Source organism: Hyla sarda, chromosome 1 (assembly GCF_029499605.1).
Source record: "Hyla sarda isolate aHylSar1 chromosome 1, aHylSar1.hap1, whole genome shotgun sequence".
Taxonomy (NCBI): Eukaryota; Metazoa; Chordata; class Amphibia; order Anura; family Hylidae; genus Hyla; species Hyla sarda.
In genome coordinates, this window is record NC_079189.1 from 37456283 (window position 1) to 37459950 (window position 3668).

Below are 3668 nucleotides of genomic sequence, written 5' to 3' on the forward strand. Positions count from 1 at the left end.
ATCCCTACTGATCAACTGTTTGCCATAGTGGTGGTGCCTGTATACACAGATTACTGATGGCGGGTGAGGGGCATCTCACTACTCAGATAATGCCCACATATGCCTACATTTCAGTAATGTGGGGGGTTATAGGTAACAACTCAGCTAATTGTATCATCTCACTGAGTTCATGATAAATAGATGTCTCTAATAGTTAGATATCGAATTATGGAGCTATAGAATGTTCTGAAATCTTTGTAATATTCAATTTTATAAAGTCAATAAAAAAAAATAAAAAAAATGAAACTATTGTTGCTATGGATATGTTAATGAGAACAATGAGGACTTCAGTGATAATGGAATGACTTGTCTTACATTGTGTAGAGAATAAAGTCTTGCAGTAAGATCCAGATGACTGATCAGTGACCCCCAGCACAATGTACATGTTTCCTGCTTTACATATCTGCTCTCAGGGGACGTCTCCTCCAGGGATTACAGCTCTTATATATGAGACATTGTCCAGGGGACATCTCTATAGTCTGTGTCCATCAGTCCAGGGAGATGAAGATGGGTTTACAGGGAGTTTTACTGGGTCTAATTCTTCTTCTCATTCATGGTGAGAGGTTCATGAGATGATGGACAGGACAGTAGTAGAGATAACAATAAGGAGACATTAACACTAACACTTACGTTTTCTTTATCGTTCCTTAGAATCCTGTGGAGAGATTGTTCTGACCCAATCTCCAAAATATATCTCTGTGTCCCCAGGAGATACAGTCACCATCTCATGTACAGCCAGTAGTTCTATAGGTTATTCTTACTGGTACCAACAGAAACCAGGACAACGTCCAACACCTCTTATCTATGATACATCTAAGAGACATACAGGAGTCCCAGACCGGTTCTCTGGATCCGGATCATCTCCTGACTTCACTCTTACAATCAGAGGAGTGACAGGAGATGATATAGCAGGTTATTACTGTCAGCAGTATCAGAGCTATCCTGTCACACAGTGATACAGAGACGTACAAAAACCTCCTTCTATATTACTATAATATGACACACGATGTAGATATAAATATAACATTGCAGGTGTTGATCATATAGAGGTTCCTGTTATGATGTCTGATCATTCCCATCATAATTCCTGATCATAATCTAATCTCTGTACAATCCCCACATGACCCCAGGATCTTCTATACAATCAGATCTTTCCTCTTGTCTCCAGGGTTTATGTCTTGGATCTTCAGATTATTTCCTCATTGCCGGATCATCAGGGATTATCTCAGATATGTCAGATTATAGGATTGTTAGAAAATAATGTCAGTACTAGAAAGTACAAATGATTTCTTATAGAGGACGTTACCTACAATATAAAGACCATGTTCAGTTCTACAGCACAACAGGCTCCCCAAATCTTAGGAAATCTCATTCATCTTTAGGTATTAGTCATTGGAGCTGTCCGGTGCTGAATCACCAGGGACCAGGAGAAGCTTCTGTTACATTGGCCTCAGTTTACTACAATGGGATTTTCTAGTCCTTATAACTAGAAACCACATTAAAGGGGTACTCCGGTGAAAACCTTTTTTCTTTTAAATCAACTGGTGGCAGAAGGGTAAACATATTTGTAAATTACTTCTATTAAAAAGCTTAATTAGCTGCTGAATACTACAGAGGAAATTCCTTTCTTTTTGGAATGCTCTTTGATGACATCACGAGCACAGTTCTCTCTGCTGACATAATAATAATAATAATAATAATAACGCTTTATTTATTGTTGTCCTTAGTGGGATTTGAACCCAAGTCTCCAGCACTGCAAGGCAACAGTGCTAACCACTGAGCCACCACGCTGCCCTTAGGATACATTTGCTATGCATGGTTGCTAAAATGGACAGAGATGTCAGCAGAGAGCACTGTGTTCGAGATGGAAGGATTAAGATTTTTTTAATAGAAGTAATGTAAAAATATGTTTAACTTTCTGCCACCAGTTGATTTAAAAGAAAAAAGGTTTTTACCGGAGTACCCCTTTAATACAATGTCACAGACAGTCAGGATCAGTGTCATGTGGATTGGTGGAAGATCTGTCCACCCAGGAATTTACTGGTTAATCCCCTGTATTACTGAAGTACATGCACTGGCTGTCTAGTGGCGCCTCCCTACAGTGCAGTTTAGTACTACATGTCCTGTACTGCTCTTTACCTGTACTCTGACGAGCTGCTCATATGGACACCAGGTGAGGGCGGCTTTAATGTTATGTATTTTTTAACTGTACATTGTATACAGCACCGAACCCTGAAAAGCTCCTCATCTAAACATAGAAAGGGATTCTCCAGTGTCAGGAAGATCTTTAGGACATTTCTCTGTTTATTATATCTTTTTATCTACTGCATTTATCAGATAGACAGGTTATATCACATAAATAAACACCTAAACCTGGGGAGATAAAGGAACATTGTGCCAAGATCAGGACATTATACCACAAGAGATGTCACCGACCCCGACAAGTGTTTCACATATGACGCTTCTTCTGCAGCCAAGGAAGAATTAAAGAAGGATTGACAGTAGGAGTAACAGAGGCACTGGAAGGCTGAGGAAAACAGGACTGAGGGGCACCAGGAGGATCAGACCATACAGCAGCTGGGGAAGGAGACCGGGAAACTTACTCAGGGTATCAGCTAACATCCTGAAGAAACCATCTTTACAGAGGACAGAGAAGATCAGAGGAATGTCTCTCACCTATTACAGACTCCTCTGTACTTGTACCCGGCATATCCATAGGGCGTGCAGCTCCTCCGACATCTCTGGTAACCTGCACCGGTCTCTGTGGTAAAGCAGCATCCCTCGCTTTGTAGGACGGTGGTGCCATATGTGAGGATGGACACCCGAGCAGATGATGTCACTACCAGATGGTGGCGTCCCTGAGCGGCGGTGACCAGAAACGCTCCTTCCCGAGGTAGAAGTAGATCCAGCTGAAGCGGTGATGGGATACTTCCTCTGGTGACCGGGGATGAGCACCATGACTAGAAGATGCCATTGTATCAGGAATTCTGGGACAGACAAGCATCTTCTAAGCCATTGCTTCCCTGAAGAAGTCATCCCATCAGGTACTCCATGGTGTTTCTCCTCTTCAGGCTTCACCAAATCTGCCCGGCAACCACAGGGACACTTGGCTATATAGAGGTGAATCTCCCTCACAGCGGGCTCAGCCAATCAGGGGACAGATGAGCAGATCTTCAGGAACATTCCAGAACCTGCTCATACACAGCACAGCTGACCTTTTATTGACCCCATTATAGGTAAGACCACTCTGTAACCAAAATAGGGGGGGGGAGAGAGAGGAGGGAAAAATGTACTGGACTAAACCATAGGCACATAGTAATATTACCTCAGGGTCTGTGACACTATGTGTCCCCCAAGATAGTCGCTCTGAGGGGCCCTGGCACTATATAAGGACTTGGAGGGGTATAAAACATTGTATTCCATACTTTTCACTATAGTTTGTCTCTATTTCTTGGTGCAGTTATTTTTAGAGACAAAGTTTTGCGACAAACCAAATAGAATTTTTTTTTTCCCAAAGTGACATTGGAAGTTGTGATTTCAGTTGAAGTCATGCAGTGGTCAGGAGTTTATGATTTGCGTCTTTTCAGTTTGTCGCATATGTTGGCGCAACTACACCAGTCCTCAGTTGG

The 3668-nt window shown here is 42.1% G+C and overlaps 1 gene segment (V, D, J or C); it reads left to right on the forward strand.

The window, feature by feature from the left end:
• Positions 1-528: 528 nt before the first annotated feature.
• On the forward strand, positions 529-995 carry LOC130281464 (immunoglobulin kappa variable 3D-20-like). The segment is given in 2 exon segments: positions 529-595; positions 691-995. Coding segments are annotated over 2 exon segments (360 nt in total).
• The last annotated feature ends 2673 nt before the right edge of the window (positions 996-3668 follow it).